We start from the raw sequence: 14,300 nt of genomic DNA, 5'->3' as shown, positions 1-14,300 counted from the left end.
GCAGAATTAAATTCAAATAAAAGTTTCTTACCTCCCATCGCTTTAGTCTAACACAAGGATGGAATGAAACATCATCAAATAACCGTGGGTTGACGAATGTCAAGGTCAAGTCGGGCATACCAGTCAGCTTAATGCAGCAATCAATCTGTAAAAATAAAATGTACACATTCCTCCAATTTCTGACAAATATGGTATACCCTGTGCATTAATCATTACTGTATTTATTAGCTGAATATTACCTAACCATATAACAAGAGGAATAGCAAACTTAAAAACAAATGTTTATCAATGAAGCAAAACTGTATCTTTATGATAAAAACAGGCAATAAAAGATAGAAAGATAGACTGAAGAAAAAAGTTTAACTGTGAATAAAGCAATACTAACATATCCCTGGATTTCAGCAGCTACCGTGGCACCCGATTTATCGATAATAGCATCTACTTCTTCTGTTACATCAAAGTAAGCTTCATTGTTTGTATACTTGACCCCTGATCGACGCCATGGTACATTACTTAGTTGGCCTGTTGGAAGGGTGGCACTCACGCTGTCCACGAAGAGATTAGCATATTAAAAGGTGTACTATTAAGTATAAACAATCACAGTACGGTACTCATGATATAAAATGTCATCACTTTTCATTAATTACCAGTGGCTACTACCATAGTATATGTCATTACATATTGTTCAAAAGCATTGACTCTCTCTCACATACAAATGTTGCTGTAATCATACATGTGAATACAGTTTATACAGGAAATAAACTAAAGCAACCAATGCTTGCAGGATAATGAACATTAAAATATTTACTGTACATGGTTTTCTAACAATTCTAAAACAAAATTGCCTCCAAACAATGTTTAGGTTTGGGCTCAATTTCTACATTCATTCCTCCAAATCATAAAAAAATACAGGTCGGTGAGAAAATTTAAATTATTTTTCCATTTACAGCATAAATACATTACATTCAAGGAAGGTCTACCCTTAGCATTAGTAATTAAGTATAAACGTATGTACCGGTAAGCAATACTCATACAATACTTCCCAGATATACAATAAGAAATTTCAGCACAAAAATAATTTCTTTATTGATAATGAGTCTCGAGAAAAAGAAATGAAGTACGCAAGTCCTACTTAATCTCTTTTCACTCCCGAAGTACGAACACAAGTGCAAAGAGTGATGGTAATTTACTTCTAAGGCAACAGGTACAGCACATACTAAGCGAATAATTATCAATACATCTTCTAAGCATGTACTGTACGGATATTCATTTAGGATATGATTTTGGCATATGATGAGCAAGAAGAGGAGCAGTTGGGATAACAGTGAAAAAGGCCCTGTAAGGGGTAATGCTATCATTGCACCTCCTGCTGTATACTAGGACATTTTACTAAGGGTCTTTACAGTGTTCTTTCAGCCCCTAGTTGCACCTTCTTTTCATCCCTCTACTTAGCTCTGTTCCCATTTGCAGTTCAATCCCTTAGGTGTTACTATGTCGTATACTGTAATTGCAAAGTTTTCTCCAAGTTGCACTTTAGTGCAGAACAGGTTTCCAAGCCCCAGTGCTGGGCCCTCAAATCCCATTAATTAAATGACATACCATAGAGAAATGAATATAGATAAAGAGTAAATATGACTGGATAACAGACAGGAGAAAGGCCCAGAACCTTAGGTAGAAGGGAAAATGGTGAAGAGTAGATTTGGAAGTGCCTCATCACAGTGCAACCACATCTGGAAGCCCAAACTCTAATATAGAATGGGCACAGGTGCAGGCCTAGAGTGGAAGGGTCGCAGTTAAAGACCTGGACTAACCAGACCAGAATACGTTGATATAATAAAAGATGCAAATTTCAGTCTTTCAAAAAATGTCACATATGGTCTCAACATTCGATCTATTTGTTTCTATTTAACCAAAAAATCTCCAAATGTCTCAAAAGCATTGCAAAATATGGTAGCCATTAAATTCAGTAACTACACATATTGTTATCCTCTCGCCATTCAGCCTCCCAGGACTGAGTTTCTGCCCTTATTTGAAATAATATTGGATTACCCACATTAACTGGTCCTTTTATGAAATATTAAGTGATAAGTTATAACAGACACTTCCCACTGGAACTTTAACATCTTGTATCATTATTTAATAACCAGACTACTACTTTGAACATCCATTACTCAAGGAGCAATTAGGTAATTTTGTTGTAGTGCTCCAAGCTTTTAGGTGTGTCAATGAGAGCATTCAAAATTTACAAGGTTGGAAGAGTGGCTCCTTATCCTTGATTAAAAATCACAGGACTGAAAGGATGGCTGCATATCAATGTACAAATATACCAGAAGTTGGGTGAGGATAATCAAAGGACTCAAAACAAAATTATGGATAACATGTTGAACCTTTGTTTCTGTATTACACAGAATACTACCCATTCACTAATTCTGTTTACAACAAATCAAACAAACGCCTAAATAAATGTATGTAACACAAATGATCATTATCGACCTTTCCAATTCGGTAGCAAATGAAATGTTATACATCTCACAACTTTACAATGTAAAAGACCCAAACACCTGAGAAACTAAAGCAGGAATTCTTTTCATAATATGAATTTCAATGTCTACGTGAGACAAATCCCTGTAAAGCAAGTCACTTTTATATGAATCTATGTGGTTAGACAAAGCCAGATATATTTGCCAGCATAAATAAGCCGTAACATTACTGATCACTAATTAGATTTATGGCAAGATTAACCCATAGTGTATCATAAATGTTGAAAAAAAGGGTACATGAAATTAGTACAGCTTATACCAAACGATGCCAATAGGAAATTGTGTAAAATGGTTCCCTTTTTCTCAGGGGGAAAAATTCTAGCAATGAAAATTCCAAACTATTTTGTCAAACTCACACTTTAGTAAACATACACCATCTTGCAAAGAGTGATGGCTGTACACTATCATCATAAACAGACTCACTCTAAGTAGATGTGAAACACAGCATACTATTAAAAGTAAAACTAGATACAAAAGGATCCTGAATCAATAGTGCAGACACCAAAGTTATAGATTACAAAGATGGATTTTATAATGGGAAGTTTCTATCATAAGAGGTGTCTTTCTTAACCCATGATTATATGTGATAAAGGTGCTTCTACTTAACTACAGTACTTTTCAAAGTATCGACAAAACAACTTACCAATATTCTCTGTCATAATGAAATGAAAACTCGATTAGTCACAGACTACTGAATATTGTACAGGGTATACGATTTCATGAACTAACTTGAATTTTGTTAGACTTAACAGAAAAACATTTATATTTTTTTTTTCATTTACCAATTGTATTATAAGTATGTGTAATAACATCATAAAGTAGAAGAAAAAGCAAAATTCATATTGCATGTTAGCAGTTTTCTTGAAAAAATTGCTGAAAAATTTTGAAAATCCTCACATTAAAAGGGTTCAGCATACCCATATGCCTTTATATACAGATTAGATAACACAATACTGACTACTGTACAGCAAACAGTTCATCCGTATGATTAAAGAGAACAGTCCGATGGGAATATTATTTTCACCACCTGAATTATTCCCAACCCAATAGCATATCCAGTTAAGGATACAATAATCGTTCATTAAATCATAAAAAAAATGTTGTACTGTGAATTTCATTCCTGTAAGATTTCCATATTTTCAGAGTTATATGTAAGAAAAAAAGTATTCATACTTAGATTTTCCTGTAACAGTATTTGCTATGGTCCTTAATATGTTGGGAGGCTTTATTAGTTCCTTCAATATATTGCTTTCCGTGGCCAGTGGGAAACCGTTATCCAGCATCTCGTCGAGTAACTGAAAAATGGAAAAATCTGATAGGCGTACAGCTAAATAAAATACATTCAGCCTAATTTAGAAATGACAGTATTTAATGAAAAAGTAGATTATACACTTATAATTATCTTAGGTTTTTGGTATTATTGTATATCATCATCATCTCCTCCTACGCCTACTGACGCAAAGTGCCTTGGTAAGAATTCGCCAGTATATACTGTATATATTGGTACCTTATTTAAGAAACATTTTAATTATTGAAATTCCTGTCTCCAGCAGTAGTATTCTCAAAGGTACAAACTTTTTCAGCCAATATTCTTAATCCAAAGCACCTGCACTACATTCATTTTCCTGATGTTGCAAAATCATGAGCCTCGGTTGTTAATTGCAAAACCAAGCAGCAGAAAAGGCATTGAAATGTTGAAAGATATCAACACTGTAAAGGTCTGATCTAACAAAGGTAAAATTGATTCACTTCAACAATGCACAGGATGAAAAAAAGAAAAAATCTCACCTCATACACAACAACATAGTGTTCCTTGATGATGGATTCTGTGCATTCGCCAAAATAATCCTCGAACGTGTCAACTACACGATGAAGAAACTCTATTACAAACAGAGGGGGAACTGTAAGGGGAAAGAAATAGATAAAAGATACAATAGAAATACTTTTAAGACTGAAAACTTTAGCAGTATCCCAACCTACTTACAAAGGTGATTCAATTAGTGTATTTTCTTATAAAGTTAACAACTACTGTACCTTGACATTATTTCAAGTAAGTTGACAATTAATTTGACATTATATTCGGTAGCTTTCCAGAAGGAAGTCAGTTGGCAGAAAATTTAATGTACTCTACTATGGAATATATTTTGAAATATGTTCACACTGCTGGAGGAATTTCCTTCAAGATAATGAATCTATAATTACATCTTTTTCTAATTTATGCAATGGATTATGGTTATCGAGTTTCCTTAAAAAAAAAAAAAAGAATATTTAAGACTAACGTGCAAAAACTAAAAATCTCACCTTCTGTCATACAAACTGCAATGAAAAATAAGTTGCTTCTCAACACAGATATCAGGTAGTGATGAGGGGTTGTGATAACGGGTGGAATATCTTCATTGCTGTTAGCTTTCCTCTGGGCATCAAAGAAATAATCACAAATTGAGCGAGGGATAACGCTTTTCCAGTGTTTTTCCATAAACACATCCCTAGAAATAGAGAAAAACACAATAGACAGATAACCCTCAATAATTTTGATAAGAAAAAGTTTTCTCTCAAAATTATACCACCAAAACAACTATAAATATTGTTAAATAAAAAAAAATTCTTACCCAGAGGAATTGATAATGAAGAGGCTGTGAATCATGATCCAAGATTTACGCAGACAAACGTCATAAAACGTCAGCAGTGATTTTCACTAAGAATTTTGATCTTCAGTTATTTTCCTCATTCAAGATTTAAGTGTCTGTAAACAAAACGAAATTGTAAAAGGATTAGTAGTACCTAAAATTATAAATGGAGTACTTCATATAATCTTTGAAATGATGACAGTAATATACCAGTCCAGCACTACTGTATATTACTTTGTCACCTGCTTGATTCTATGGTATGTACAAAAGATTTTTCTTTTCATAATGGCGGCTGTTTTTCCCATAATTTCTTCACTGATGCATCAGTATCATTTTAACGATCATTCTTTTCACTATTATGTTGCCTCACTTTTTATGAAAAAATACTTTGAATATTAGGATTTGGTCGGCAGCATTATATATTTCTATCTTACCAAGAAATAAATGAACAAATTTACAGAATATAAAGGGGATAGGCAACAACATAAAATTAAGGTTAATCTACTGTATTTCCACATATTTTGAACAACTTTGATAGTGATTCCAGTCACTTTATAGTTTTAGGTTAAAGTTGGTTGAGCACCTATAGTCAATTTCTTTTAGCGAGGCATATTTGCACCGCCTCACAGCGGTGCCCTTTTAGCTCGGAAAAGTTTCCTGATCGCTGATTGGTTGGATGAGATAATTCTAACCAATCAGCGATCAGGAAACTTTTCTGAGCTAAAAGGGCACCGTTGCGAGTCGGTGAAAATCTGCCTCGCTAAAAGAAATGGACTATAGTCTAAGAAATTTTGAAATTTCAATAAATAAGGATATAAATCAAATTCACTTGAAAGAAAAAGATACCAAGATTATGCATCGGATACAGTTGGCCACAATGGAAGGTTGAGCGGAGATTTTATGATTACGGAGAATTCCACATGATGAAAAAAGAAACTAAGCCTTATAATTTTTGGTTATAATTGTTTTTGACTGATAATTAAACGGTTGCACTTTTATGAACTACAGCGACATTTCCATAACATATCACAGAGTACTATTTCACCTAACCTACCACAGGTGGCTTATCACATGACACCAAGTTGCAACTATAATGGACTGTTTATCACATGTAAATATTTGACAACAAGACAAACCACAGTCCTTGATAAAAGTGTTCACATAAGCATACAGGGTTTAATTTTCTTGAAATAAAAAAAAAAGACATTGGGTCTCATGATATTTGAGGACACACCGGTTGCACAATGTTCAAGCTAACTTGAAAACTATGCATAAGTATAATATGTTATGATTTGCTAATAGAAGAAAATATCCCAAAGCCATTCTTCAATGGAAATGTTGTCTTTACAAAGAACACAGTGAGCTCAACACTTGAAAAATGTTATTTCTGGGTCGATCTGTGGCGCTGGGTGAAAAGTCCTTCTTGTATATGTCTTTTCTGATAAAACCTTCCAATTATACCAGAGAAAGATAAAAGCATGGAATGCTGAGGTTACAACCCTCGCGCGAGCACCTTTTAGGTGTCGTGTATAAAGCAAAGGCGCGTGAAATCCACTATTCACAGGTTGTCTTCCATTTAGTTAATTCCTTCGTCAAAGGGATGGGCCGATACAACGGCCCTAGACACACCCCCATCGCCGCACCACCCACGCCACGACGCGAGCGCCATCTGAACAACATCCTTCTGTAATGGTCATGACGGCTTGGAAAGGAAAGGGTGGGATCGTGTAAAATAAAGGGGGAAGGGTTTCACCGGGCGCCACAGGTCTCTCCCCAGAAATAGATTTTTCCTTCGTCAAAATCCCTTTTCTGGGTCGATCTGTGGCGCCGGGTGAAAATGTACCAGAGAATGCCTTCCAAGCCCAACAATAACTAATTTAATGAGGGGAGAGAAACAACACCATGTAAAGAAAATCATAAATAATTAAGGTAAACAAACATGATAACAGGGAAGCCTACGAGTATCAGAGGAAACATGCTACAAAACTGACATGGCTAAGAATATCCCAACCCTGTAACAACGGTAATCAATAATAGTTACAAACATAACCTAATATGTAATAAACTTAGGGCTAACGAACCACCAAGGAAGCGGCGTCGTGGTGCGAGTGGCGGGTAGGAGGGAGAAGAAAAGAGATGGATGAAAGGAAGAACAAAAGATCACTGGGGAGAGATACGGCTCCCAGCTGCAACTGTTGGGTATTTAAGAGCCTGTAAGTTCATTAGATAGTGGCGTTTGAAGACCATAGGAGATTCCCAACCCGTGAACTTTATAAGGTCATCAAAGTCCATCTTCTGGGGGAAATGATCCCGGATTGGCTTGTTAAACGAAGTATAGGATCTATAGCCTAATACCACGTATGGGAATGGTACCTCCTTGTTCTCTGATAAACAAGGGGCCAGACGATCGGGTAGCAGTCGTGGCTAAAAAGGCCCTGAGAGTGGTGACCGGAAATAGAAAAGTATCTTGGAGAAGAGGAATAACTTTCCAAGGGGACCACCTATTTTGGGGGTTAACGGCCGAATCATATTGGCGAATTGTCGAGTCCCTTTTGTCTGATTCGATGAAGAAATCGTTTTCCGGTTCAATGTTCGAGTCTCTACGAGCTGCCAACTTCCTGTAGTCCACAAGTTAGGGTTTTGGACATCCTTGAGTAATCTGACACAGTGAGTTTGGAATACTCGGGTCAGTTTGAGGAACGGGATCCGGATGGGACGGAGTTTCCACTCGAGGAGGAGAGGAAACCAACTGTTCTAGGGCAGTGAGGTGGTACTAAAGCCACTGCGCCCCGGAAGGAGCGCAGTCGGTGTTAAAGTTTTTAGAAGATTCACTGGGAGAGATAGGGAAATCTTCCTCTAATGGTTCCAATCCCGGGGTAATGCGTCCATGGCATGAGCCCGAGGGTCCAGGATTGGGGTCACATAACAAGGAAGTTTGTGATTGATCTGAGATGTGAATAGATCTACCTGGATGCCTGGAACGAACCTGAGTATCCACCGGAGAGAAATTCTGACTCCAGGGAACTCGTCCTGGATAGTGAGCCCGTTCTCACATCCTGGCCTCCCGCTAGGTGAGGTGCTGACAGGAACCAGTTCTTTTCTGTTGCCCAGGCGAAGAAAGTGACCAGGATCTGATTCAGGTTGGGTGACTTGGATCCTCCCCTGTTTCCGTAGTGTACCTCGTCTGTGCTGTCTGACACTACTCTGATGTGTGTCGACCTAGAAGAAAATATCCCAAAGCCATTCTTCAATGGAAATGTTGTCTTTACAAAGAACACAGTGAGCTCAACACTTGAAAAATGTTATTTTCATTAGTAAAATAAATTTTTGAATATACTTACCCGATAATCATGTAGCTGTCAACTCCGTTGCCCGACAGAATTCTACGGAAGGGATACGCCAGCGATCGCTATACAAGAGGGGGGTGTACTCACAAGCGCCACCTGTGGCCAGGTACTGCAGTACTTCTTGTTGACACCACCTCAATTTTTCCTCGGTCCACTGGTTCTATGGGGAGGAAGGGTGGGTCAATTAAATCATGATTATCGGGTAAGTATATTCAAAAATTTATTTTACTAATGAAAATAATATTTTTCAATATTAAACTTACCCGATAATCATGTAGCTGATTCACACCCAGGGAGGTGGGTGAAAACCAGTGTACATGTATATCAAGAAGCTAAGTATCCCGTATTTCATATTATCAGTTATTCAAAATAACAATGAAATTACAAGTACCTGGTAAGGAAGTCGACTTGAGCCATTACTCTGCCTTAAATAAGTTCGTCTTCCTTACTGAGCGCAGCGTTCCTCTTAGGAGGCTGAACAACTCTAAGGTGCTGAAGTATCAAGGGCTGCAACCCATACTAAAGGACCTCATCACAACCTTTAACCTCGGCGCTTCTCAAGAAAGAATTGACCACCCGCCAAATCAACAAGGATGTGGAAGGCTTCTTAGCCGACCGTACAACCCATAAAAAGTATTCAAGAGAAAGGTTAAAAGGTTATGGGATTATGGGAATGTAGTGGCTGAGCCCTCGCCTACTACTGCATTCGTTGCTACGAATGGACCCAGGGTGTAGCAGTACTCGTAAAGAGACTGGACATCTTTGAGATAGAATGATGCGAACACTGACTTGCTTCTCCAATAGGTTGCATCCATAACACTCTGCAGAGAATGGTTCTGTTTGAAGGCCACTGAAGTAGCCACAGCTCCCACTTCATGTGTCCTTACCTTCAGCAAAGCAAGGTCTTCTTCCTTCAGATGAGAATGTGCTTCCCTAATCAGAAGCCTGAATAGTAAGAAACTGAGTTCTTAGAACTTGGGAAAGAAGGTTTCTTGATAGCACACCATAAGGCTTCTGATTGTCCTCGTAAAGGTTAAGACCTTTTTAGATAGTACCTAAGAGCTCTAACTGGGCAAAGTACTCTCTCCAGTTCATTCCCCACCAAGTTGGACAGGCTTGGGATCTCGAACGACTTAGGCCAAGGACGTGAAGGAAGCTCGTTTAGCAAAAACCGAGCTGCAAGGAACATGTAGCCGTTTCAGATGTGAAAACAATGATCCTGCTGAAGGCGTGGATCTCACTTACTCTTTTAGCTGTTGTCAAGCACACGAGGAAAAGAGTTTTTAATGTGAGGTCCTAAAAAGAGGCTGATTGGAGAGGTTCAAATCTTGATGACATAAGGAACCTTAGGACCACGTCTAGATTCCAGCCTGGAGTGGACAACCGACGTTCCTTTGAGGTCTCAAAAGACCTAGGGAGGTCCTGTAGATCTTTGTTGGTGGAAAGATCCAAGCCTCTGTGGCGGAAAACCGCTGCCAACATACTTCTGTAACCCTTGATCGTAGGAGCTGAAAGGGATCTTACTTTCCTTAGATGTAACAGGAAGTCAGCAATCTGGGTTACAGTGGTACTGGTTGAGGAAACTGCATTGGTCTTGTACCAGCTACGGAAGACTTCCCCTTGAGACTGATAGATTCTGAGAGTGGATGTTCTCCTTGCTCTGGCAAACGCTCTGGCTGCCTCCTTCGAAAAGCCCCTAGCTCTTGAGAGTCTTTCGAAAGTCTGAAGGCAGTCAGACGAAGAGCGTGGAGGTTTGGGTGTACCTTCTTTACGTGAGGTTGACGTAGAAGGTTCACTCCTAGAGGAAGAGTCCTGGGAATGTCGACCAGCCATTGCAGTACCTCTATGAACCATTCTCTCGCGGGCCAGAGCGGAGCCAATCCACGTCAGCCGTGTCCCTTTGCGAGAGGAGAACTTCTGAAGTACCCTGTTGACAATCTTGAACGGCGGGAATTCATACAGGTCGAGATGGGACCAATCCAGCAGAAAAGCATCCACGTGAACTGCTGCTGGGTCTGGAATCGGAGAACAATACAACAGGAGTCTCTAGGTTATCGAGGTAGCGAACAGATCTATGGTTGGCTGACCCCACAGGGCCCAAAGTCTGCTGCAAATACTCTTGTGAAGGGTCCACTCTGTGGGGATGACCTGACCCTTCCGGCTGAGGCGATCTGCCATGACATTCATACCGCCCTGAATGAACCTCGTTACCAGCGTGAGCTTTCGATCTTTTGACCAGATGAGGAGGTCCCTTGCGATCTAGAACAACTTCCACGAAAGAGTCCCTCCCTGCTTGAAGATGTAAGCCAGGGCTGTGGTGTTGTCAGAGTCCACCTCCACCACCTTGTTAAGCTGGAGGGACTTGAAGTTTATCAAGGCCAGAAGAACCGCCAACAACTCCTTGCAATTGATGTGAAGTGTCCTTTGCTCCTGATTCCATGTTCCCGAGCATTCCTGTCCGTCCAAAGTCGCACCCCAGCCCGTGTCTGATGCGTCCGAGAGGAGACGGCGGTCGGGTTTCTGAACAGCCAAAAGTAGACTTCCTTGAGAAGAAAGCTGTTCTTACACCACGCGAGAGAAGACCTCCTCTCTTCGGAAACAAGAACTGAGACCGTCTCTAGCGTCATGTCCTTTATCCAGTGAGCAGCTAGATGATACTGAAGGGGGGGGAGGTGGAGTCTCCCTAACACGATGAACAGGGCCAGCGATGAAAGTGTCCCTGTTAGACTCATCCACTACTTGACTGAGCATCGGTTCCTTCTCAGCATGCTCTGGATGCATTCTAGGGCTTGGAAGATCCTTGGGGCCGACGGAAAAGCCCGAAAAGCTCGACTCTGAAGATCCATACCCAGGTAGACAATGGTCTGGGATGGGACGAGCTGAGACTCCTCAAAATTGACCAGGAGGCCCAGTTCCTTGGTCAGATCCATAGTCCATCTGAGAATCTCCAGACAGCGACGACTTGTGGGAGCTCTTAAAAGCCAGTCGTCTGACGGAGCCGGACACAAGATCATGGTACTGCTGCACAGTCTGTGAACTGTCAACCATGGGGAAGCGAGGAAGTACAGTGACAACCCGAAGCTGTCTAGACTGTCTGGGTCGTATAGACAACTCCTTATCGGGTTGCTGAGGTTGCCGCACTGCGTCACAACAAGTCACTTCTGCTGGTTGTTGAACGTCTTCCCAGTGACACACTGACTCCGTAAACAAAAAATCCTCTAACAAGGACTAAGCTTGGACTGCATGTCTTGCAACACAGCTCAAGGTCTAAGGGAGCAGGTGTGGTAACAGACGGGGTTAGCGACTGAAGTGGAACCATTACCTTCCCTGGAAGCATGTTATGCTTAAATAAAAGTCCATAGGAGGCTACGCAGCAAAAGGCTCCTCTCCAAATGACAGAGTCCTCAAGGGAATATCAGAAGGAGGGAGAAAATCACTTTCTCATCTACAGGGACCATATCCGAGAAAAGCTAAGTTCTCTCAGTGAGGGTTTCACTGGTGCAAAAGCAGCAGACTAGAAGGCAACGTTATGAAACTGCTTGACAGTCTAGTGAGTTGGCAACAACCAAAGATGTGTGACTGAGAAGCATGCGGTAAGGTATGCAGAGCATGCTGTATGTAGAGCATGCTGTATGCAGAGCATGCTGTATGTAGAGCATGCTGTAAGAGAAGCAGAGCATGTTGCATGGCGTGTAACATTTCTCAGAAATTCCATGACCAGTGCTAAATTGAGTAATATCGCATTACTGTCCATTGAAAGTGCACGTGCCGAGGGAATTGATTTAGACTGTTTTGTTGATGAATTTGATAGCAGGCATGATAATCGTAGAATTAAGCTGCACTAAATATACGATCTATAATCTACTTCACCTCAGGACAGGGAAACTCGCCCTGTTGGCAACACTGCATTACTTCATGCATGCTTGCATGGGGTTTTAATATCAACATAATATTTACATTACATTCATAACTCATGATTCATTTTTGTTTTGAAGATATTTTGCCATATTTGCGATTTGTTAAAAATATATTGCAAGGAATACATATATATTTTTTTATTTAAGTAAAACGAATAACTTCCATTATCATAATGTTTGTGTAGGCATACATGTATATGATTACAAATGCAAGTTATGAAAGTAATGAGGTGTTATTATTGTCATTAGTTATTTCAAAGTTGAATGGGAAGAAGCTCAAGTTGAGGAGAAAGTGGCAGATGCATGCGTTGAGGTGGCTGACTCATAGCATGAGGTTCCTGCCTCAAGAGTTGCGCTTGCCTCAAGGGTTGAGGTGGCTGCGCAGAGAGAGGCTCTTGACTCACGAGTTGAGGTTCTTGAGGTGTGAGCTGCGAGAGTTGAGGTAGCGGCTGCGCAGAACGCAGTTCCTGTCTCACGAGTTGAGGTTCCTGAGGAGCTAGCCTCAAGAGTTGAGGCTCTCGCCTTGAGGAAAGTTGAGGTAGCAGCTGCGAGAGCTGAGGTGGCTGCCTCAAGGATGGTAGAGGTTGTCGTACCTCAAAAGGTTGTAGCCTCAAAGATGGTCTAACTGCAAGAAAATCTTGCCTCAAGGCATAAGACTCCTGCTCCCATTGTTGAGGTTGCCTTAAGGAAGGTTAAGGTTGCTGCACAACGCTGGTAACTGGCAACTCCGAACGCGGTAAGGTAGCTTGAGGAACCTCAACTTCGTACGCCTGGCAGACTGGACTGCGGTGAGGCGGAGCGCTCGCAGGAGGAGGTGTAACCTTCTCAGCCTGAAACTCACGCATAAGACCGCAAGCTGCGACTGCATGGACTGCAGCAAAGTCATCTTGGGATCAACAGACGATAAGGTCTGTTGAGGCAAAGCCTTAACAGAAGATGAGGTCTGTTGAGGCATCGCCTTACCTCTCTTAGGAGGTGTGCAGTCACCTGATGACTGCGGAGAGTCAGAGCTAACCCAATGACTGCATCCGGGTTGTTGAACTCTAGAGGTCTGGACTTTACGTTTAAGAGGTCTTGAGACCTGAGTCCAGCGTTTTATCCCCGAAATTTCTTCTGCAGACGAGCAAAATAAGGGCTCAATCGTCTGCGGGTGGGAGTGACGGTCTCTGTAAGACACGCCCGCAACCACCGAGGATACTTCTGTGCGCCGATCAAGGCCTGCCGAACCCTTTTGCCCTTCGACATTGCTTCTCCCCTGGGCTTGGGAGCTTGCAAGAGGTCCCGGACTGGGAGGACGACTGGCACGCACAGAAGTACCCTCACGCACAACACTGACACACTTTGCGCTAATCACTTATCACTTTTGATTTTCTGTTTGCACTTATTTCACTGAACTCGAAACTTTAAGTGGTTTGTACCTGAAACACGCAATTCTATCCTTCCTCAAAAGTTAGCAATTGCGAAAACAGAATTACAATGTAACAGAAAAATCTAATGAAAGATAAATAATTCAGTGGCTGGAAAGAGACTAAACACTAGATCAAATAAACTACGTTTAAAATCTCTCACCGCATAAAGCTTGAGAACAAGAATAAAACTCATGAAACGTTTACCTTCTTCCCCTAAAGAGACTAGGGAGAAGAGCAAAAACGATAACAACGTTACTCGCTTGAACGAAACGTTTATCCAGTTCTCTCTCCCTCCGTCTCTATCTCTCTCTCTCTCTCTCTCTTGACTTAGAACCTGAGAGAAGAGCCCAATCATATATATCGTTAAAACATATTATTGTTAAAGGAAAAAAACTGAAATATTTCCCAAATAAAAAGTTCCTTTATTAGAATTAAAACCATTAAGCTAAGAAAGAATGAA

At 40.6% G+C, this 14,300-nt stretch overlaps 1 protein-coding gene across 4 annotated transcripts in view; it reads right to left on the bottom strand.

Annotated features, from left to right (window-relative positions):
- The window catches only part of LOC137660228 (AP-3 complex subunit mu-1-like), a 154,398-nt gene that overhangs the window by 136,560 nt on the left and 3,538 nt on the right, over nucleotides 1-14,300 (bottom strand). For all 4 annotated transcript variants that reach the window (XR_011047658.1, XM_068394955.1, XM_068394956.1 and 1 more), the window contains exons 2-7: nucleotides 5,150-5,283; nucleotides 4,842-5,026; nucleotides 4,329-4,441; nucleotides 3,714-3,835; nucleotides 386-545; nucleotides 32-145 (exon numbers count right to left, since the gene is read on the bottom strand). Coding sequence is in view for 3 of the 4 variants with exons in the window: in XM_068394955.1 (XP_068251056.1) it covers nucleotides 32-145; nucleotides 386-545; nucleotides 3,714-3,835; nucleotides 4,329-4,441; nucleotides 4,842-5,026; nucleotides 5,150-5,184 (729 nt within the window). In the remaining variant the exon portion in view is untranslated. The remainder of the gene's footprint in view (nucleotides 1-31; nucleotides 146-385; nucleotides 546-3,713; nucleotides 3,836-4,328; nucleotides 4,442-4,841; nucleotides 5,027-5,149; nucleotides 5,284-14,300) is intronic.

Source organism: Palaemon carinicauda, chromosome 20, assembly GCF_036898095.1.
Source record: "Palaemon carinicauda isolate YSFRI2023 chromosome 20, ASM3689809v2, whole genome shotgun sequence".
Taxonomy (NCBI): domain Eukaryota; kingdom Metazoa; phylum Arthropoda; class Malacostraca; order Decapoda; family Palaemonidae; genus Palaemon; species Palaemon carinicauda.
Note: the sequence above shows the minus strand (reverse complement) of the source record. Positions and strands in the feature narration are given on the sequence as shown.